Source organism: Leptodactylus fuscus, chromosome 1 (genome assembly GCF_031893055.1).
Source record: "Leptodactylus fuscus isolate aLepFus1 chromosome 1, aLepFus1.hap2, whole genome shotgun sequence".
Lineage (NCBI taxonomy): Eukaryota > Metazoa > Chordata > Amphibia > Anura > Leptodactylidae > Leptodactylus > Leptodactylus fuscus.
Genome location: NC_134265.1, coordinates 289,610,562 through 289,634,221, shown reverse-complemented (window position 1 = coordinate 289,634,221; position 23,660 = coordinate 289,610,562). Strand labels below are relative to the sequence as shown.

The 23,660-nt window shown below is 41.0% G+C and overlaps 1 protein-coding gene across 13 annotated transcripts in view; it reads right to left on the bottom strand.

Annotated features, from left to right (window-relative positions):
• Positions 1-23,660, bottom strand: part of RAPGEF2 (Rap guanine nucleotide exchange factor 2) — a 177,055-nt gene that overhangs the window by 27,550 nt on the left and 125,845 nt on the right. For all 13 annotated transcript variants that reach the window (XM_075287879.1, XM_075287888.1, XM_075287927.1 and 10 more), the window contains one exon: positions 1,908-2,039. In XM_075287879.1, the coding sequence (XP_075143980.1) occupies positions 1,908-2,039 (132 nt within the window). The remainder of the gene's footprint in view (positions 1-1,907; positions 2,040-23,660) is intronic.

The window sequence follows — 23,660 nt, the reverse complement described above, 5'->3', positions numbered from 1 at the left end:
CCTGAGCTATAAGGCTGGATACTTGAAGCACAAAGGGTTTCTCATAGCAGTACTTCAGAATTCAGCACCAGACAGCAGTCCCTGGGGAATAGGACTAAAGAAAACCCTGAGACAGCGGTGTCCATTTATACACATCTTATGAGGTCATTATACACGACTCGTCTTGAACGCCGCACAAATGGACTCAAAAGGTTAAACTATACAAACTTGTCTTTAGCCCCCTGAGGACCCCTGGGTAGGAATAAATTCACACAGACAGTGCGCCATGTCAGGCGACATCAGTTCACAGCTGTCTATTTCAGTATCAGGGCTTATTTGCTCTTTGCTGATGCAAACGGTGAACACAGTAGTCTATTTATTAGCGCTTTTATAACCCTTCTGTTGCAGTATATGCACTATAGTATTGTTATTCTCCTATGCAGCAAGATCCTCTAGAAAGGAACGGACTCAAAACAGTCAAGAAAAACAGCTATTAATTCTGTATGTTAGTGAATAGTAGGGGCAGATTTTTCCATGTAGCACAAGTAGAGCTGCGTCGCCAGGCCCTTCAGTTCATTCTAAGCTGGCAGAAAGCTTTTAACAGAACTTGCGAGTACATTACATCTGCCAGCTTTGGATTCAGTCTCTTGGTCCGCATGCAGCAATTTAATTACTAGCAGATTCTCAATCTGCCCACAGACTGGAAGTGCAGGGCAGTGCTATGTGATGCCATCTGCCAGCACAAGATGAGCTGAAGGAGGCGGCAACAACTAGTAATCCAATAACTAGTACTATTATCACTTCTTAATGGACACATTAAACTGGAAAGCCCAACCCCGTCTCGTATTAGACTGCTTGCATCAGCTTCCAAGTAAAATGACTCTGAAGTGACAACACAGACAATGTGAACAGTATTGAAGACTGAATGTGCCCTGCTACACACAAATGCCAGTCAACCATCAAGTGTTCAGGCTGGGTTCCTACATAAGGGAGCCAAGGTAATGGCAGGATGGGTGCAGCCATCTGTTCTGACCACATACATAGAAGTGGGTATTATTTTTATATGTATTTCATTTCTAAAGGCATTATGTAAAGATGCATCTTCACGATTACAATGTCCTTTCTGCAAAGCACTGTATAGATCTGCAGCCTAAAATGGCTGTCTGTTCACCTTGAAGTTCACCATCTAGCATCCTAAGCGTCTGTGCGCCATGTGATCTGAACAGGAATCTAACTTGCCATTAGTGCTTTGGTCATCCTGTATATAGCAGGATATTGTTGTCAAGGTCAGCCTAAAATAGATGCGAGTCAGTGTAAGAAAAAAAACAAACAAATAAGCCTCTGCACATAAAGAAATGTGGCCATAGCACATAGACGGCACTGTAATAACTCTCTAGTATGCTGTAACTGTACCCATTACAAGTGTGAGATCAGAGGGGGGCGCTCTAGCTAAGGTTAAAGTGTGAATATATAATACATGGTCCTGCCAGAGCAGCGGCCTCCTTTGCTGAAGTCCACTACTCAGGCTCATAGCTGGATGTCCAAAAATGGTGAATCCCACCATGACAACCTCCCAATGCCTTAGTAGGGCCTACTGCTTTAAAGAGAACCTGTTATGTTGCAAACAACCTGTTATAGAGAAGAGGGAGCTGAGCAGACTGATATATAGTCTTGTAGTAAAAGATTCAAGGGCACCTCATTTACACTAGGTTCATGTCTGTGCTTTTATTTCTGTTCTTCTGGTGCACTGGAGGTTCAGACGAAAAAAAAACTGATAACAGTGGATCCCAAAAATATCAAACATGAATGAAGAACAAGGGACTCCATTGACTATAATGGGTTACATTTTTTATGACTTTTTTTTTTTTTAAAGATATTTTCTTACACACTGAAAAGTCACCCAGAATGAAATGAGTTCTACAGCTTACCTGGTAGATGTCAGACAAGCTGCTGCTCCCAGAATCACTAGTGATGCTACATCCTGAATGACTGGAAGACACCTGGGTCACCTGTGGATGGAGGCTGTCAGTAATGTGCAGCTTGGTGAAATCAGCAGGGAGCTGCAAGAGAACAAACAAGAAGTATGTCAGTATTCACATCTGCACCTCGAATAACATCCATATTAGAAATAGAATTTATTGAGAGACATTCAACACTGTGTATAGTAAGTGACAGTACAGCACCTGCTAGTATGGTAAGAACCCCTTTGTATTCATCATGCAGAGGACACCTCCCTGCACCTGGGTTATTGATCCCGAGTCTCCTATAGATTCTTACATATTCACAACTAAAGTCATTGTAACCCAGACACAACGTAGACAATTCTGGTATTGTTATTCCCCACAACTCCATAGGCGTGCTTTACAAAGGAATTTGTCAGAGTTATCTGACAGTATTTGTAGGTTTCTGTAATGTAACAACCTGTAAACTCATCTCAAAAAACCTCAACGTTTGGTTAGGATTAGAAAAACAGGGTTCCTTTTTAGCAGCACAGTTGTACAGATGATGTGTTGGTATTGCAGCTTATCCTCATTTACAGATATGTCAATGAAGCTGCAATACCAGATATAGACAGCTGTGGCACTGTTCTTAGAAGAAAACAGTCATGCTTTCTAAGCCCATTAACGCTGATGACCCCTATTCCAAAAAAGTAAAATACAGAAGCAAGAATCCAGCAAAGATGTGCCAGCGGTGTTACCAGGCTGCAATATAAGCTAGGCTACATTCACACTGGGTTTGCGGTGTCCTTGAAAGGGATAGGTCATGAGGATTTCCTTATGCATACCTCTGTTGGATGCCGTGGCATAGGCATACAGAGACACCTGTTAGCCCTAGGTTCCCATTATTAAAAAAAATGAAAATATATCAAATTTGGTTGTTTGTGTGTCAATCACGCAAAAACGGCTGAACGGATTTGAATGAAATTCGGCACATACACTATGTGATCAAAAGTATCCGGACACCTGGCTGAAAATGACTTACAAGTTGGTGGCGCCCTCCATCGGTAATGCTGGAATTCAATATGGTGTTGGCCCACCCTTAGCCTTGATGACAGCTTCCACCCTCACAGGCATACGTTCAATCAGGTGCTGGAAGGTTTCTTGGGGAATAGCAGCCCATTCTTCACGGAGTGCTGCACTGAGGAGAGGTATCGATGTAGGTGGGTGAGGCCCGGCACGAAGTCGGCGTTCCAAAACATCCCAAAGGTGTTCTATAGGATTCAAGTCAGGACTCTGTGCAGGCCAGTCCATTACAGAGATGTTATTGTCGTGTAACCACTCCGCCACAGGCCGTGCAGTATGAACAGGTCCTCGATCGTGTTGAAAGATACAATCGCCATCCCCGAATTGCTCTTCAACAGTGGGAAGCAAGAAGGTGTTTAAAACATCAATGTAGGCCTGTGCTGTGATAGTGCCACGCAAAACAACAAGGGGTGTAAGCCCCCTCAATGAAAAACACGACCACAACATAACACCACCGCCTCCGAATTTTACTGTTGGCACTATACATACTGGCAGATGACGTTCACCGGGCATTCGCCATACCCACACCCTGCCATTGGATCGCCACATTGTGTACCGTATTCATCACTCCATATAACGTTTTTTCCACTGTTCAATCGTCCAATGTTTACGCTCCTTACACCAAGCGAGGCGTCGTTTGGCATTGACCTGCGTGATGTGTGGCACCCAATCACCTGACCACGTTCGAAGTCCGTGAGTTCCGAGGGGCACCCCATTCTGCTGCTTTGGGGGGTGTCTGGATACTTTTGATCACATAGTGTAGATAGATTGTAACCTGGAGTAACACATAGGCTACTTTTTATCCCGGTTAAATTACGTGACTACATGACCGTTAAGCACGAATTTAGACTCACTTGTTCTGCCTCGGATGGGGGAGAACTGTTGTACATATCAGCAACATCCGTTCAGCCGTGAGTAACACACAAGCTGCTCCGACACACACACACACACACACACACACACACACACACACACACACACACACACACACACACACACACACAACACAAGCCCTCTATTCAAAATTAACAGATGTAGCAGAGCTGAGGCAGTGCGCTAGCAGTTTGTGTGCGTAACACAGGGGCATGTGGTCTTCGGACTGTGCTGGAGGGGAGGGCAAACTGTGTCAAATTTCACTGGCAGCCGTGTCTAACACAGGCGCTGCTCAGACAAGACAACCTCCGTGATCCAAATTGCCTGATGTAGCCAAGCTGAGGCAGCACAGTACCACAGCTTGCTCTGCTCTCCATACGGATGGGCATACAGCTGGGGCTGCTGCGCATATGCACAGATGTAGCAGAGCCGACACGTAGCTGCGGATCACCGCCAACCACATTTGGCCAATTATAAGCGGCTCATCACCAACAACAACCCGCAGACGAAGTTGCGGGCTGAAGCTAATATATATATATATATTATATATATATATATATTATATATATATATATATATATATATATATATATATATATATATATATATATATATATATATATATATTATGCCTCACAGTCTGTGACTTGATGAAGGTCCGAAGGACATACTCTTGCTCTCGTCGGGTCTATGGAGATATATGTGCTAGCAGCTTTTCTGTTGCAAAGTGTAAAACGCAGCCTCATAGAATAGAAACATGGGGAAACACACAAAAACAAATGGAGGAGAGCACCCTCCCATAACATAGGCTATGACCTATAGGGTATAGGCTAGATCACGACGGGCAGGGGGAAAGGAATCAGTTGTTTATATAATGATTTAAACCAAGTCATAGTGTATTTTTAGGGAAGGATTACATGTGAGCGGATATAAATGATAGCCTACTTCTGGTGAAGGTAACATATACACCACAGATATCATCATCTCCATGATGAACAGGAAGAATGTTTAATTATGCGGAACGCAATCACTGGCAATTATCAGCGCGCCTCTATATACATGGGCACAAGCAAGATGTTATTAGAATAATAAAGACATTGCGAGGACCAGCTCATTGCGATGTGTCACAAGCCTATAATCAGGCAGTATTCACCGCACTGAATCACCTCTTCCTCACATAAGCCGGGAGCCCCCCACCTGCTTCAAGTCTTAGCATCAAATGGAACAGCTGCATTGACAAAGGCCAGCAAAGGCCGAGTCACAAGAACAAGCACATAGAATCACCAAGAACATTAGAAAACCATGCCCAGTGTCGGGAACACAGCCAGCCACACAGGATTTCACTATATGTTTGTTTTGCAGTGGCCAGATGTGAAATACTGGTGTTCTCTCTCTCTTTCTCAGTGTATAGTGTTGAATTCTTACTCCATGATCTAGATGTAGGGACTTTCTTCAAAGGTTTCAGAAAATACACATGACCAATATCAGTAGTGCCATGTATGAGATTTGAAAAAAATTAGATACAAGATACAATTTGTAGAACAGTTTCTTTACTGCTGTGACCACGTGTGCTACAAAAACTTGTTGCCCTAAATATAAAAACATTTTTCTTTGGAAATTTTCCAATAGTTGCTTCCGTGCTTTCCACAGGCATCAAATTTGTACAAGGATGTCATAAACCAGTTGGAGTTCTATAATCCAAAGGGTTTGAACAACTTAGAGTTAAGTTGCCAAAAGTGATCTTATAATGTCATCTGAACCTGCTGATCCCGATGTGGCCACCCATCTATCTGACATGTCCCAACACTTCCCCAAAAGATGATGTTGGGAGACAGAGGAATCGGCATGTTAAATTATTTCCTTTTGTTCACAGAGGAGATGAGCTGACCCCAGGGGTGCCTGGCAGCAGAATACCTCCCTATCTCCCCTATTTAAAACACATACACCTCTATCCAAGTCAAAATGTATGTGTGGGGTCGGAAATAATAGAACTCAAACAAGCATGGCCAGCAGCTATTGAAGTTGTACAGGGCTTTTTTTTTTGTTTTGTTTTTTCATACTTGTGAAAACTAAAATGACCACTTTCCATGTTTTAGTGATGTAGTATAAGCTCAAACGATGCATATATACTTCTATGAGACAAGTTTTTGACAACTCCTTGATGCCAAAGTTGACAGAATTTCTGTTTCAAGTGTCAGCTTATAAGAAGCCAGTAAAACAGATCTGCTTTTATGTATTTTATTGGAATAAGCAGAACGCCTATGAAAATAGGTTACCAAGTCATTCATGAGCGCTGGGTGATTTACCAATGTCAAACAGAGAAATATCTATACCTGTTTAGAGTAACAACTTTTACATTGGTTGTCACCTACCCTACATCTTCTAGATAGACCTATTTCAGGTTTGCAAAATTTTCAAAGATTCAGTGGAAGGGGCGTATCACTGCATAGGTAGGCAGACATGTCAGCCAGTGATTTATGTGGTCACAATTGGGATAAGGAAATAGGAAAAATTACACAGCCCGCTCACAGTTGTCCCGATAATGATTGATAATACTAGCAGATCATTGTTACAGGAGAGGAGATGCACAGGCCAAAAAAACCCTCAGCTAGGGGTACAGTAGACGAAAAACAAACAAATGTCCAGCAATCGATCCAATCTAAGGTAATAGGTAACTTAATTAGGAAACATTTTTTACAGATAAAAAAAAAAATTTAAAGCAGAAAAATATGCCCATCTGTAAAAATGTTTCCAAATTAAAGGTTATCTATTATGTTGGATTGGATCGATTGTTGGAAATTTGTTTGTTTTTAGTGATTTATGTAGCCTGGCTGACAACCACAACTAATAGCAGCCATACTGGTTGTCACCTGGCTTCCAGAGAAAGGTAAAAATTAAGAAGCTGTTTAGAAATGATAAAATGGACACTTGACCCAAAACACTATTTCCCATATGCTCAGTTATTGTACTCCTTATAGTATTCTCTGGAGCATATATTCACAGAGTACTCCCAGCAGGCAAAGATAGCCCTGTCTATAGCTGCCCTTGTGCTGCTGTGCTGAAGTATAATAAGACTGTAGAATGTAGATTGTGAGTCACTAGTTACTGATCGTGACTGTCAATTGACTGTAAAGTGCTGTGGATGTTAACCCTATACAAGTCCCTGATAGATTGTAAGCCCTTGTGGGCAGGGCTCTCTATCCCACTGTGCCAGCTGGTCACTGTTACCATTATTTTGTGTACATAAAACCCCACAAATTTAATGCACCATGGAATTAATGGTACTATATAAATAATAAGACGAAGAAGAAGATGAAGAAGAAGCAGAAGAACTGAGATAGTTCATCCATCCAATGTGTACATAAAAGAAAGAAATCCCTCTCAGACACGAAAATATAGGAACAGCTAAAGTTTCAAGCCTGCTTTAATAAAATTATTTTATTACTTACTGCCCCAAGATAGGATAGCTATACATCATTTAGGGCATGTAGTAAAGCTACAAACATACAAATCTGAATAAAATAAAATAAAAATAAATCTATTGCCTTTTACAAGGAGCAACCTTTTAACATCTCATGGTGATATATCTCGCTAACATTTTAATGTCAGGGCAGCTCACTGTGCTATTGATCTGCTCTCATTATGATAATGGCGTTCATACATAACATTTATTACAGCGATTAATAGTGGGTTTGCTTTACTCACTATAGAAGTAGAAGAGGCAGGGGCACCCAAAATGTCACTAGAATTCTAGAATATAAATGAATGAAAACCAGTCAGATATTGCTGTTTGCGTTTCTGCTCTTTCTACAGCAAAATTAATGAGCCAATAAAAGATGTCAGCGCCACCGCTGGACAGGCAATGGCTCTGCCATTTATCTCCAGGACTATGATTTCATCACCCTGGCAGGGCTCCATCTTGGCACTCTTTATGTAGTACCCTATTATATAAATACATGGCCTGTCTCTTAGAATTACAGGAATCCTTACTTTCTGTTTTCATTTATGGACAAGAAGCATGGCGATTTTCTTCTTTTCATGAATACTCAGGGTTACTATATTCAAATTGTAGTAAAAATGCTCAAATCTATAGAGAAAGAAATCTAAGGTTCCTCTAGACATAGGAAAAATGTCATGTATGGTGGCCTACGACCCAAATCAAAAACATTACTACCGTAATTGAACATTTTACCTCGATTAGGATTAATGAAGAATTTTAGGACACTCCTCTTTACATATCACACCAGTTGCTGAACTTGGGTTTCGGTTATTCACATATCAGCACTCCTCACTGGATAGTGCACAGTAAGTGACAAGTCCTTTACTCAATGGCAGGGTGCCACTGGATGGCAAAGATGTATTATAATTGAGATGACATTCGGTTTTAGTTCGTTTCCGATTAATGGGGCAGTCCTAATTCTCCCCCTACAAATGATTAAAGCTGGGACATGTTGAATTTCAATCTACCCAATCCTTTTGTTCTCAGAGATATTTGACAGCAGATTACTGAGCTCTCACCAACGCAACAACTGAGCTTGCATGTATACAGTGTTGGCCAAAAGTATTGGCACCCATGCAATTCTGTCAGATAATACTCATTGTCTTCCAGAAAATGATTGCAAGCACAAACTCTTTGGTATTAATATCTTCATTTATTTTGCTTGCAATGAAAAAACACAAAAGAGAATGAAAAAAAAAGTCAAATCAATGATCATTTTACACAAAACTCCAAAAATGGGCCGGACAAAAGTATTGGCACCCTCAGCCTAATACTTGGTAGCACAACCTTTAGACAAAATAAATGCAAACAACCGCTTCCGGTAACCATCATTGAGTTTCTTACAATGCTCTGCTGGAATTTTAGACCATTCTTCTTTGGAAAACTGCTCCAGGTCCCTGAGATGTGAAGGGGGCCTTCTCCAAACTGCCATCAAGAGATCTCTCCACAGGTGTTCTATGGGATTCAGGTCTGGACTCATTGCTGGCCACTTTAGAAGTCTCCAGTGATTTCTCTCAAACCATTTTCTAGTGCTGACCTGAAGTGTGTTTTGGGTCATTGTCCTGCTGGAAGACCCATGACCTCTGAGGGAGACCCAGATGTTAGTTGAGGTTCTTTATCCACCATCAAGTGAGCCACAGTGCCATGGGCTTTAAACTTCTTGATGACACTGCGCACGGTAGACACAGAAACATTAAGGTCTTTGGAGATGGACTTGTAGCCTTGAGATTGCTCATGCTTCCTCACAATTTTGCTTCTCAAGTCCTCAGACAGTTCTTTGGTCTTCTTTCTTTTCGCCATGCTCAATGTGGTACACACAAGGACACAACACAGAGGTTGAGTCAACTTTAAACCATTTCAACTGGCTGCAAGTGTGATTTAGTTATTGCCACCACCTGTTAGGTGCCTCAGGTAAGTAACAGGTGCTGTTAATTACACAAATTAGAGAAGCAGCACATGATTTTTCAAACAGTGCCAATACTTTTGTCCACCCCCTTTTTTTATGTTTGGTGTGGAATTATATCCAATTTGGCTTTTTGACAATTCTTTTTGTGGTTTTCCATTGAAGACAAACTAAATGAAGATAATAATACCAAAGAATTTGTGATTGCAATCATTTTCTGGAAGAAAATGAGTATTATCTGACAGAATTGCAAGGGTGCCAATACTTTTGGCCAACACTGTATTTTGGAGCGGAGTGTAAGGAATTCTATTAAATGGTATCAAACAGAACTCTTACAAAATTCATCATTTACTGTAACACTAGCAGTAAAATTACACAGACTTATAGCAACATACTTCTCAATAAGGCATCATTTCGGCTCCACAAATGGTCACCAATTTCTTACCATATTTTAAGGCTATGCCACATACATAAATCATTTTTTAATAAGCAATAAAGTAGAGGTAAAACTTTGATGCAACAAAGTTTAACCAGGTTCACATACGCCATAGGATTCCAGATCCCAGCTATTCTTTCATGCCCGTCTAGTGTGCATGGTCATTCAGGTACACACGTCATTAGCAACCTATTTCCCATGCAGATTTACAGTGTACTTAATGTAGTATAAGGACGGCATTGAGCAATTAGGGAGGAATCCGACACTTAGAAGACATGTAAAGATCATGGCCATTTATCATCTGGTATAATGCATACTCATGGCCGTCTATGGCTAGCACACATTAAGGAGTGCATCGGTTGCAGGGTTCAGTGATTTAACAGCAGAAGTCAATACATGTAATTACATGAAACAAACTCATTTCCATTGATCCTGTTTAAAGGCGTAATTCAGAATGACAGCTCGCCAGAATGGTAAATGGTGATAATTTCTTAAAATACTGTTACACCCACCTCCCCCCCAGCCATGTATTGTGTAGAAGAATGCAGACTACTATATAGCAATCTATATTCTTTTCTTGGACTACTGACTACTATCTTACAAGGCTGTCCAGCTGGTTATATAAAAAAGGCCTAGAATAGTGTACTGTAATATTTAGATATTAAGTTACATTCTCTTCAATGATCCCTGGCTGCACCAGTTCCAGAGATTCTTGATTCCCCCATGGGTAACTACCTCCTCTCCTTCTGTTACTTATTTTATAGTATTTTGAGTCTTTTTCCTTTAAATTTTAATTGACCAGAAAACCCTATTAAGACAATTGGACTTCGAAGTGGTGGTCACCCTAACCACATAGTTCTCCACAAAAGCAAGCTGATAAACTGAATATATTGTGACCTCTGAAATATTTTCTTCCGTGTTTAATAGACTGCTATGTACCTATGTCAGACAAAAGCTCTGACTCCTCTACTTTATACAGCCTTACTCTCGGCTGACATAAATGTCATAAATGGATGACAGCCATGGTTGGCAGAAACCGCAAAGATTCTTTACCAAAAACCTAATGATTGAATTCTTATGAATGTAAATATACAAATAACTATACATCTCATTACATAATATCAATTAATGTAAAACAAAGTAATAATAATTTAATTTGGAATCTGGTAACTTTTTTTTCCCTGATTCCATTCAAAACAGGCCCAACTCTGACTCTACAGTTGTGCTCCCAATAAGACTGGAATTACTGATGGCCGTTCATTTACTTTTCAGTAGTATTCCAGGTCAAAATGAATACCCATATACTTAACACAAAGACTTAGGGGTGGTGCATGACTGCGACCTGCATGGTATTTTTGACTCATTTCCCACCCCCACCCCAGGCCTGTGCATAATATGATGTGGCAATTTTTTTGGATCACTCATTTTTAATAGTGTTAGATGTTACTATCTCCCATAGGACACAAGCCATCTGTCTGAGCTCTTTCTACAATATGTACTGTACGGTATATTTATTTCATTTTGCATGGGATAAAAAAAAAAAAAAAAACACAAAAATATCTGGTGACAAACTCATGCATGCCAGTGCCTAGAATAAAAACTGATACAAGCTTGGTACAATGTCCCCTTTAGTACTGAATGACTTGTCTATAACAACTTGTTTCCTTCCTTACAAGCCCAGGTTATATATCATTTCACATTTTGGTAACTATGAATTTTTAATGCTCTTATTGGTCTTCAGATGTCAGCTTCTCAAGTGTCCTAGTGCTTTTACACATAAAGCTGCTACAGACACGTGACTGTTCTCTGACAAGTGTCACAATATTTAGTGCCCTGGGCGTCTCATGTCTCTCCAAAACATTACTGCATTCCCCATTACTTCATAGAACCTGTAAGGAGGGACTGGGGGACGGTCACCTTAAAGGAAGGTCTCCAGAGGTACACAAAACAGAACAAAAGAAATATACAGGGTACAAAAAGTTCTTAAAGTAATATATCACTGTATATAGAACTGATGTGTTGTATAATGAGGACCTATCAATGTGCAGGGTCACGCCCCTTTTGACAAGGTAACACCCAGTTGTCTGTTTTATTCACACACTTCTAGTAGGAAACACTGATGAACAAAACAACTGAATTATATGAAAATATGCCACAGAGTTGTTACAAACTATAACTGGGTATACAAGTATTTACTAGAACAGACGTGACCAAAAAGATGAGAGGTCCCCTTTAAATTAGGATATAAAACTATATATTACACCACTGATCACATACGACATGCTACTTATACATCCAGGGAATTCTCGCATAACAGAATAAAGTAAAGATGTGGAAATATAGTGCAAGAGGTGGTCATAACTATTTGTGAACTGACGCCAATAGGGACGGCAGCATGTATCTATGCCCATGGTTTATAAAACAAAGAAGAGCACGGCTCAGCTTACAGCTCCACAACTGTGCTGGTCTTATAGGAGAGGGCACATGCTGGCACCACCCAACTGCAATACAAACAAAGCTTCAATGTTTTTAGGACAGACCAATGTGAGGGAAAAACGAGATCACACATGTATCCTCTATGAGGGGCGCGCAGCTACTGACTATATAAGTAACACCCTTGTTTCTTGGTACAAGTTGTAGTATCACTAAAAAAACAAAAAGGAACACGTGCCAAAGTAAAGTCTGCGCCATGTGGAGCAGCAGGGTCTGCATACAGTAATGCCTCACACCAGGCTTCCCATAAAATACTGGAGCAATGTATTAAGAGAGAGAGGTTTATGTTCATATGCAAGTGTAGCATGGAGCTGTAAAAGTTTTCCATGACTGCAGGGAGAGAATCAATCGCTTCATCCCCTACAGACCACAGTGCTCTTACAGTCAGTACTTAGCTGGCAGGCACCGCCATGTAGGGCTGCGTTTGGTCAAGGAGACATGAATGTTTACATTGAGAAGGCCGCCCTCCATTTTCTAGGTGCAGTCAGTCTATACTAGGCTTGTTATAAGGAGAGATAATTATAGGCCACAGTAACTAAGTTGAGGGCAACAGGATCTCCTCCTAGACAAACGTCCTTGGCTGGATCAGATGACTACTCACCCAGTGGGTGTTCTCATATACAATACCTTTGTACTGAACAGTACTGAAAGGTATGTTGCCGTCACAGGCAGGGAACAGCTTTTTCTCCTTTCATAAGACTACACTTATGGGTTAGCCGAGTATACATGTGTTCTGAATGTGGAGAGAGGTCTGGCAGAACCTCATCTCCCATAAAACTAAACCATGGAGGATGTTGATGAAATTCAAGAGCAGACGGAAGAGAGTCGCGAGTCCCACATACACATTAGATGCTTGTCGGGTTTGGCAGACATACATTTGGCATGTATGGCAAGCTTTACCTCTACAAGCCACGTATGTAGATCTACACAGACAACAAAGGTTGCATGTACCATTTTATCTCTGGTACGTCAGAGGCCAAAATTGCTCCCATAGTAAAACATATACCACGTGATCTAGTTTAGTTTTGTTTTTTGTTGTTTTTTTTTCTAGTGCTGCAGATTTGGCACCCTATACATCAACTATGAGGCGTATTTCTCTCTGCTATATCTGGCCATGGAGGCTGAACCGATGGTCATACTGGCTCATGTATAAAACAAATGGCTACATATAACTTACATTTATAACCCATATATTTGTCTCTGCTGAGAAACAGATACATGGGTTAACAACTAATCTCCTTATCAAAAATCGGCAACAGGAGAATCTGGTGGAAAACCCGCCGTGCAATGTACCGCAATGGAAGCCGGTGTGTGTCCACTCATATTTATATATACATCACATATCTTGTGATCCAGATGTTGCTCATACAGATACATGAGGGTACACTGATTGAGATGCCTAGTCTAGTGGTCTGGTTCACATCTGTAAAAACGTAAGGAAATACAATAGACAGAGAATTCTAGATTCCTCCCTTTAACAAGAGAACCTCTGACCTTCAGAGTCCTATTTCAGTCTCTGTGCAGGAGGCTCACAATCAGTATCTGGATTATTTTTGGGATCATGTTTCGGCATATTCTTTGCACCTAAAATACCGAAGACAGGAAAGAGAGGAATGCAGACGTTACCCTATTGACAGACTGTTTCCATTTAAAAGTGCAATAAATGTCGGGCTGTGGTATATGAGCCTGATATTTACAGGAAACAAAGTATTAAAAATATTTTCTTAATTCCGATATTAAATAGTTAAACGTCACTAGCCAGCAATGTCATAAATTTTGTATTTGTGATGTACGGTGTTTTAGTAAAAAGCTGTGAAGTCCCTGTAGATCAGGAAAAGCTCCATTATTTGAGGGATTATCCCAATGAATTCTTATTCCTTTTCATACAAACCTCTTGCCATTTGGATTAAACCATTGTTCATAAGCAGCAAAGCTTCAACCGTGACCATTCATTTTCTAGAAATTATGCATACACAAATGCTTAGACTCCGAATCCCTGCAAGGTTTATTACTCTATGAAATTCTACAAGGTTGGTCACCATTACAAGAAACAACAATCAATGAATACGCTTATGTGGAGGTCTCACATCTTTTATTTTATTCTACGTCTATGCCTGCCATCACTATGGCTCTTCTGACATCATAGACAGGTAGCTTAGGCTTCATTCAGGTCACGTTATTTTACATCCGTTTAGGAGATCTGTTTAACAGATGCAAAAGAGACAATCATCCATTTACATAGAGATCAATGTGAAAACATCAGATCCTGTCCATATTTTTTATGCTAGGTTTACACTAGTGTTCCATTTCCGTCCATTGGGTCCATGTGAGGACCCAAAAAGATGGAGACCCTGTCTGCTTAAAAAGTAGTGAGACACAGAAACCTGCTGACCCTATAGACTATGATGGGGTCGGCCAGGTTCCCACCATTTTTATACTGAAACTGACGGCGAGAAAAGTCCTCCTTGCAGGACTTTTCTTTCTGATGATTTTTGACTCTGGGACGGAATCTCCTACAAAGTCAAACGAACGCTAATGTGAACCTAGGCTTAGATAGAAACAAAAACAGTGAAAAGCACTTGTGTCTGTCTTAAAAGAATAGATCAGTTTCTGTCCATTTTTTAAACATTGATCTACAGGTATATAATGGCCAGGCATTGCATTTGTTTTTTTATATCTTTTAAAGAGATGTGCTAAACAGATGTAAAAAATAATATGATGGGAATGGAGCCTTAGTTTTACACTGCATGTATACTATTGTATGTGCCACTATAGGATCATAGCTCTGAATAAGGTTATCTGCACCAGATTATGGGGATAATGTTCCTCCTTAGGGAGAAACCACCTATTAGGTGTGTGGAAACTTAGGGCTAGTTCACACGTGGGCAAAGGGGAGGTTTTTGACAGCGGAATTCGCTTCAAAAACCTCTCCTTTAACATGGTGGTCTATGTAGACCACTAGCTTTTTTTTTCCTCCTAGCGTTTTCCGCCTGAAGAAGCGACATGACCTTTCTTCAGGCGGAAAACGCCTGAAGAATTGCATAGAAGTGAATGGGAGGCGAAAACCGCGCGGTAAAAAACCGCGCGGTTTTTTGCACACAAAACCGCGCGGTTTTTTGCAAAAAACCGCGCGGTTTTCGCCTGCAGTTTCTATAGCACATATAGGAAAAAAAAACCCTAGCGAAAACCGCTAGCGAAAACCGCGTCAAAAACCACGTCAAAAACCGCGCGGAATGCAAAAAACAGCGTCAAAAAAACTCCTCGAGGTTTTTTACCTCGCACAAATAAGCTAGGCGGTTTTCACGTGTGAACTGACCCTTATACAGCCAGAGTCGCTCCACTTTTATTTATTTTTTTTGTATATGCTTGTATGCATTTATTGTGAACTGGGGGGGTGTATTGAAGTAACATATTAAATCATGGGATAAAAGGTTGTGTGTTATGGATTTTGTTTATTAACTAATTAATTTACTAGCTAGTGCAGTAAATTAGTAAAATGAGTGAATATACAGATACGGATTGAATATACAGAATTACTTCAAATTCCAAATACTACAACAAATATTACTTCTGTGAGAGCCAAGCCAACTTTGGTCTTCAAGAAGAACCACATAATTTTATTTTTAGATTTGCTCTTTTTGTAAATTACATAAAAAAATCCTTTAATAGTTCCACCATGGGGGAATTCAGTATGGTACAGCAGCATGGATAATACAGTAATATAAATTTCAAAGAACACATACAAGCTCATAGCAGATAGAAAAAGATACTAGGAGTCATAGCAACTAAGAAGAGAAAGAAAGACTCAGGATCATTTACTTCTCTGTGCGGAGTGATCTCAGCTTAGTGTGATGTTGATTATACAGCCTGACCGCGGTTGGGGGAGGAAGGATCTCCGATGGCGCTCATTCTCACACTTAGGGTGAAGCAGTCGGTCCCTGACATGGAGCTCACCACGGACAGTATCCTTCTGTCACCCACCACCTGTTCTGGGTCCAGTGGGCTCCCCAGGAAAGAGCTGGCCCTTCTAACCAGTGTGTCAAGTCTATTTCTGTCCCTGGCTGGTATAGTACTGCCCCCAGCAGAACACTCCGAAGAAGATGGCTGATGCCACCAAAGAGTTGAAAAGGGCTCTAAGAAGTGCTTCCTGGACTCCAAAGGCCCTCAGCCGCCTGAGCAGGTAGAGCCTGCGGTGACCCTTTCTGTGCAGCACATCCATGTGATGAGCCCAGTCCAGCTTATTTTTGAGGAGCACACCCAGATACTTATAGGTCTTGACTATCTCATCTCAACGTCAGTCCCCTGGATGTCCACTGGTTTTGGTGTATACCTCTGCTTACTGTGCACCAGAATGGAACTCTATGCTCATAATTACAGTCCTATGAAAAAGTTTGGGCACCCCTATTAATCTTAATCATTTTTTGTTCTAAATATTTTGGTGTTTGCAACAGCTATTTCAGTTTGATATATCTAATAACTGATGGACACAGTAATATTTCAGGATTGAAATGAGGTTTATTGTACTAACAGAAAATGTGCAATATGCATTAAACCAAAATTTGACCGGTGCAAAAGTATGGGCACCCTTATCATTTTATTGATTTGAATTCCCCTAACTACTTTTTACTGACTTACTGAAGCACAAAATTGGTTTTGTAACCTCAGTGAGCTTTGAACTTCATAGCCAGATGTATCCAATCATAAGAAAAGGTATTTAAGGTGGCCAATTACAAGTTGATCTCCTATTTGAATCTCCTCTGAAGAGTGGCATCATGGGCTACTCAAAACAACTCTCAAATGATCTGAAAACAAAGATTGTTCAACATAGTTGTTCAGGGGAAGGATACAAAAAGTTGTCTCAGAGATTTAACCTGTCAGTTTCCACTGTGAGGAACATAGTAAGGAAATGGAAGAGCACAGGAACAGTTCTTGTTAAGCCCAGAAGTGGCAGACCAAGAAAAATATCAGAAAGGCAGAGAAGAAGAATGGTGAGAACAGTCAAGGACAATCCACAGACCACCTCCAAAGAGCTGCAGCATCATCTTGCTGCAGATGGTGTCACTGTGCATCGGTCAACTATACAGCGCACTTTGCACAAATAGAAGCTGTATGGGAGAGTGATGAGAAAGAAGCCGTTTCTGCACGTACGCCACAAATAGAGTTGCCTGAGGTATGAAAAAGCACATTTGGACAAGGCAGCTTCATTTTGGAAACAAAAATGGAGTTGTTTGGTTATAAAAAAGGCGTTATGCATGGCGTCCAAAAAGAAACAGCATTCCAAGAAAAACACATGCTACCCACTGTAAAATTTGGTGGCGGTTCCATCATGCTTTGGGGCTGTGTGGCCAATGCCGGCATCGGGAATCTTGTTAAAGTTGAGAGTCGCATGGATTTCACTCAGTATCAGCAGATTCTTGAGAATAATGTTCAAGAATCAGTGACGAAGTTGAAGTTACGCCGGGGATGGATATTTCAGCAAGACAATGATCCAAAACACTGCTCCAAATCAACTCAGGCATTCATGCAGAGGAACAATTACAATGTTCTGGAATGGCCATCCCAGTCCCCAGACCTGAATATCATTGAACAACTGTGGGATGATTTGAAGCGGGCTGTCCATGCTCGGCGACCATCTAACTTAACTGAACTTGAATTGTTTGTCCAAAATACCTTTATCCAGGATCCAGGAACTGATTAAAAGCTACAGGAAGCGACTAGAGGCTGTTATCTTTGCAAAAGGAGGATCTACTAAATATTAATGTCACTTTTCTGTTGAGGTGCCCATACTTTTGCACCGGTCAAATTTTGGTTTAATGCATATTGCACATTTTCTGTTAGTACAATAAACCTCATTTCAATCCTGAAATATTACTGTGTCCATCAGTTATTAGATATATCAAACTGAAATGGCTGTTGCAAACACCAAAATATTTAGAACTAAAAATGATTAAGATTAATAGGGGTGCCCAAACTTTTTCATAGGACTGTATGAGCTAAATTTATAGGTGTTTTTTTTTTTTTTTTTTTTTGGGGGGGGGGGGGGGGTGTGGGGGGGGTGGGGGGGGTGTTGGAACAGACCCCCACAGGACATCTGACTGAAGAGACCACAGTATACAGGCTTGCACTACGGCCTCTTCACTAAACACAAAGCACAGCATTGTATATATTGTAGGTGTTTCACTTGGTATCGCAGCTCAGCACAATTCACTTGAATAGAACTGAACCACTGCTTTACTATGTAACAGAGTGTATCACTTGGCACAGCCTTTTCAAACAGCTGATCTGTGAAAGTCCTGGGTGCCAGACACAAAATGATCACAGATTGATGATCTATGTTAAGGATTATATATATATATATATATATATATATATATATATATATAATGTGAATTACCCTGCAAAGGTGTTCATGTATCATCAAGCAACAAGGTTCAAAATATTCCTTATTTAAGGCAGATTTCTCCCTCCAAATTTCTTCAAATATTCCCTCTGAAACCGTTTTGCTGACCCGGTGAACCCAGTACGTCCTCACAATGAACACTCTTTGAGGTACGGTATACTGCATGGTTGCTTTTGCCAGTCCGGGCCATCATAGTGACGCCAGCTATAGTGCCCGCCTCTTTATGACACAATCAATTCTTCATTAAATAAGGAAGAGAGAGAGAGATGATAGATAGATAGATAGATCGATAGATAGATCGATAGATAGGATATCCCTCTTCAAATAACCCCTTTAAATACTGTTCATTGTATGTAAGGAGGCTGAAATAATCTTGACAATTTATACCAAACACACTATTTGTTTCCTCACTACTTTAAAGGAGTGATTTGAATTATTTATGTTGACCACAGCTAGGAAAACGTAAAAAGAGTAGAATATGTCATCAACGTAACATACCAATTAGCAGAATAACATTATTACTAGCAACTGTAGGATGACCTTTAGGGACAAAAGACACTTGGGAACCATTACAGGGGATGTATACTAATTATGGCATTGCTTAGTGTGAGCTAGTAGCTATAAGGACTAAAGTACAATTGGGGGATATCTATCTGGGAGGCTCCCATACCCATTACATAGTGATCCCCTCTCCCCAACATCTCTCTAATGTGCACCGCTAGCTGAAGACTTCTGTAAGTTCTAACTACTGTCTTATGAGAGATTAAAATAAAACATGTTATGAGTTATGTCGTGGGAAAACTGCTTATCTTTTCTTCTGTAGATCACTTAGTATTCTGAACTACACAAATAGTGAAAATGTACTAAATCCAAGTCAGTTGTGATGACTCCTGTGCCATTTTTGCTGGTACAATATTCACCTTCCCCTCATTTTTTGACAGGTGCATGCCTCCTCAAATCTCTGGAGGGCTGTGTACCCACACTGAAATGTACGGCAGCTACCCCGTCTATGAAAATGGTGAAGGCAGTGAAATATAGGAATAAGTCGCACAATTTTTGCACAAAAACTGAAGTATAGGGCATAATAAATCTGCCCCAATATGGTATAAAAGCAAAACTGTCTTCGCTGTTTATACGAAACCATTCACAACACGTTACAGGAACAGAATAGAAAATGAAAGCTGCTATACGATTGGTTACTATGGACAACTAACACAGCTTTGCTTTGGGATTGTTTAATAAATCTCCTCCATTGTGTCTATTATTCAACAATAGAGGGGGAAAAAAATCCAACTAATCCTTACTCGCCCTTAGGCTAAGTTCACATTTGAATACCGAATGGTGTAATTTGGTCCAGAAAAAAAAAAACCCTCTCCTAAATAGGAAGCGGTTTTTGAACCTCAAGGCATTTTTTGGAGCGCTTTTGGTAAAAACCGCTTCAGAAACCGCCAGGTGTTTTTTTCCCTCCCGGACAGTGAATGGACCGTAAAAAACCATGTCATGGTTTTTGGCAAAAAAACGCAACGTGGTTTCCACCTTCCATTCGCTTCTATTAACTTCCTGAGGCGGAATCCGCCTCAAGAAAGATCATGTCGATTCTTTTTTCTGCTAGCGGAAAAAAAAACGCTAGCGGAAAAAACGAACGCTAGTGGTCTCCATAGACCATCATTGTGAGAGGGCGGATTATGAGGTGGATTCCGCGCCATAATCCGCCCCCTCTGTGCCCGTAGCACCACAATGAATTTCCATACTGTCTACTATCTAGCCACGGAGTAGGTCAGCAGTAAGATCTGCTGGGGGTCTTACGCTGCACAGACCACCTGTTCCAACAACCTCTGGGTGCTGAAAGCTGTTAATGGACGGATGACATGTGCAGCCCAGCACCTATTCAAGTAATAGGAGCGGCACAGCAGCCCCATTCTCTGCTATTAGTTGTATAGGAAAGATGCTGCACATGGCGTCTATCCACTACCAACCTCCAACACACAGAGGCTGCTAGAACAAATCTGTACAGGGTCTGGGTGTCGGCCCCCCACAGATAAACTGTTAATAGTTCATCGAAAAAATTTGATTTAGCGTCAGAAAACGCCTTTAATAAGTATATTCAGCCAAATGTATAGGACTTCTCAGACCTGAAGAAATTAAAACTGCATTACTCCTGAATGTTTGTCTCCATACGTCACCAATTATTCATGAACACTATGTGACAAGGACAAAATGTATGGCTTTCACAGGGTCCCCCAAGAATCCTGTTCAATAGAGACAAGTAGTTTACTAGGGAATCACTGGAGCTAAATAAGCTGAGAAAAAGTCAATAAATCACACACATTAGGTTACATCTGTATATCGACACAGAAGAATATAAGCTACCTACTGCATATCCTTTCCATGCAGTCATGCACATAGGAATTGTAATTTATGGGAGGTCTGCTGTATCATAACTCAATGGCTGGCATAATGTCCATAAATATAATAGAACTGGCAAATTTTCTGTCTCTCAAGCTAATGCCCAGGAGGATGGAACTAAATAACGCAAACCATTATTTATTGCGTCAAAGCATTATTTAGCTATTAGGTGCTTTACAGCATTCAGCAACCTGGAAACATGGAACATTTCATAGCATTGCCTTGAAGTGACAGAAGTATAGGCAATTTACAATGCATGAGACCCGGAATACACCCACATCTAACTAGGGACAAGGTTCTGTTCACACAGACGCAGGGGCTCCATCTGGATTTCTGTCAATCTTTCCAGTACTTTTGCTTAGCGTAAAAGCACCACAGTTTGCGATGAAAGAATATGAACCCCCTACATGGCCATATAAATCAATGGGGTGTGTCAGCATGTCCATTTGGATCTATTGGAAAATTGGATTGCTTTTCACATAGTACACTAAGCTGTGACCAAACTAGATTTATTATTAACCATAAGTCTCTGTTCACATTTACATCAATGCTATGATATTCTTCTGACTAAAATGGCAGACACCAGCAGGGCGGTGGAGTCAGTAGGCAAGCATCGACTCCAACTCCATAACTCGGGACACCAGGGCAGAAAAACAACTAACCCATTGTAAGTGAATTTGGTCTACAGTCTAGACCTGGTGGGCCTTTTCTACCTGCTTTTCTGCTCTATTGCTTAAAAAGAAAAACTGAGACATAATGGAAATGTGAATAGAGTCTAATCTTTATACATGCACCAAGCTGTCCCATTACCCCTAGGGCCAGCTAGAACAAGTCTATTACACTAATTATTACACGGTAACATCATAATATTTTGGCTCCTTCCAGAAACAGTAATACATTGCAAATTCCAAAGTAAACTGAGCAAGTAAAATCAAATTCTGAAATTAAGTCCAGTTTTATATATACACTCACCGGCCACTTTATTAGGTACACCATGCTAGTAACGGGTTGGACCCCCTTTTGCCTTCAGAACTGCCTCAATTCTTCGTGGCATAGATTCAACAAGGTGCTGGAAGCATTCCTCAGAGATTTTGGTCCATATTGACATGATGGCATCACACAGTTGCCGCAGATTTGTCGGCTGCACATCCATGATGCGAATCTCCCGTTCCACCACATCCCAAAGATGCTCTATTGGATTGAGATCTGGTGACTGTGGAGGCCATTGGAGTACAGTGAACTCATTGTCATGTTCAAGAAACCAGTCTGAGATGATTCCAGCTTTATGACATGGCGCATTATCCTGCTGAAAGTAGCCATCAGATGTTGGGTACATTGTGGTCATAAAGGGATGGACATGGTCAGCAACAATACTCAGGTAGGCTTTGGCGTTGCAACGATGCTCAATTGGTACCAAGGGGCCCAAAGAGTGCCAAGAAAATATTCCGCACACCATGACACCACCACCACCAGCCTGAACCGTTGATACAAGGCAGGATGGATCCATGCTTTCATGTTGTTGACGCCAAATTCTGACCCTACCATCTGAATGTCGCAGCAGAAATCGAGACTCATCAGACCAGGCAACGTTTTTCCAATCTTCAATTGTCCAATTTCGATGAGCTTGTGTAAATTGTAGCCTCAGTTTCCTGTTCTTAGCTGAAAGGAGTGGCACCCGGTGTGGTCTTCTGCTGCTGTAGCCCATCTGCCTCAAAGTTCGACGTACTGTGTGTTCAGAGATGCTCTTCTGGCTACCTTGGTTGTATCGGGTGGCTATTTGAGTCACTGTTGCCTTTCTATCAGCTCGAACCAGTCTGGCCATTCTCCTCTGACCTCTGGCATCAACAACGCATTTCCGCCCACAGAACTGCCGCTCACTGGATGTTTTTTCTTTTTTGGACCATTCTCTGTAAACCCTAGAGATGGTTGTGCGTGAAAATCCCAGTAGATCAGCAGTTTCTGAAATACTCAGACCAGCCCTTCTGGCACCAACAACCATGCCACGTTCAAAGGCACTCAAATCACCTTTCTTCCCCATACTGATGCTCGGTTTGAACTGCAGGAGATTGTCTTGACCATGTCTACATGCCTAAATGCACTGAGTTGCCGCCATGTGATTGGCTGATTAGAAATTAAGTGTTAACGAGCAGTTGGACAGGTGTACCTAATAAAGTGGCCGGTGAGTGTATATATTATATATTCTTTCTATCCCTCCATCCCAACCTAAAATGCCTCTAGTAAGTTTTTTTTTTATTCCATTGCCATTGCATTTTGTCACTTAATTTACACCACGACTTTTAAGCACTTGGTGAAACTTTTAATATGTTGCTAAGCAACAGGATGAACGTTGTTGAAGTCCCTGACAGCAGCGACATGTTCAGATACAGCATATAAGATCAGACCTAATGTCACCAAACCCTTCGTCCTCCATACCACTTCTGGCCATATTACTACTACTAGTGACACCGAGGCCGCACACCTCAAGCATGGACATAGTCATGTACCAGAGGATGCCCATACTGGGGGATTACTAAAGTTGGATATACCGTATTTTACGGACTATAAGGCGCACTGGACTATAAGCCGCATTGCTCATGAGCGCCTTATAGTCCGTCTCGGTTCATATATAAGGCGCACCGGACTATAAG